A 327-nucleotide genomic window follows, 5' to 3' on the forward strand; every position below is an offset into this window, starting at 1 on the left:
TTTCCTGTGGGTGTGTCTTTTCTTCATCAGGTATGCAGACACGCCATCTATACCCATCTGAGGCATAGTTGGAGACATGACCCAAGGCTTAAGGGGGGTTAGGCAAAGCTGCCACTTGCTTAAGCTGACAATATGTCAACACTAGGCAATATGAGGTATATTTTTGTGGTCCAAGAGACCCGGTCAGTCCTTTCTTCTCCAAGCGCAAGGCTCTCACCAGGACTGAGCAGAAACGCTCTAATTTTGACCATGGGTACTGGACAGTGTGACTCTTAATGGTGCTTTCCTTTCCCGTCCGGAGGGGTGATTGCAACGACGCTGCCGAAA

At 49.2% G+C, this 327-nt stretch overlaps 1 protein-coding gene across 1 annotated transcript in view; it reads right to left on the bottom strand.

The window, feature by feature from the left end:
* Positions 1–78, bottom strand: part of SPIN4 (spindlin family member 4) — a 763-nt gene extending 685 nt beyond the window's left edge. The window contains 1 exon segment of the mRNA XM_014587842.1: positions 1–78. This exon segment is cut by the window's left edge and continues 15 nt beyond it. Within this exon segment, the coding sequence (XP_014443328.1) occupies positions 1–78 (78 nt within the window).
* Between the last annotated feature and the right edge of the window lie 249 nt (positions 79–327).

This window comes from Tupaia chinensis, unplaced genomic scaffold (assembly GCF_000334495.1).
Source record: "Tupaia chinensis unplaced genomic scaffold, TupChi_1.0 Scaffold000037_17, whole genome shotgun sequence".
Lineage (NCBI taxonomy): Eukaryota > Metazoa > Chordata > Mammalia > Scandentia > Tupaiidae > Tupaia > Tupaia belangeri.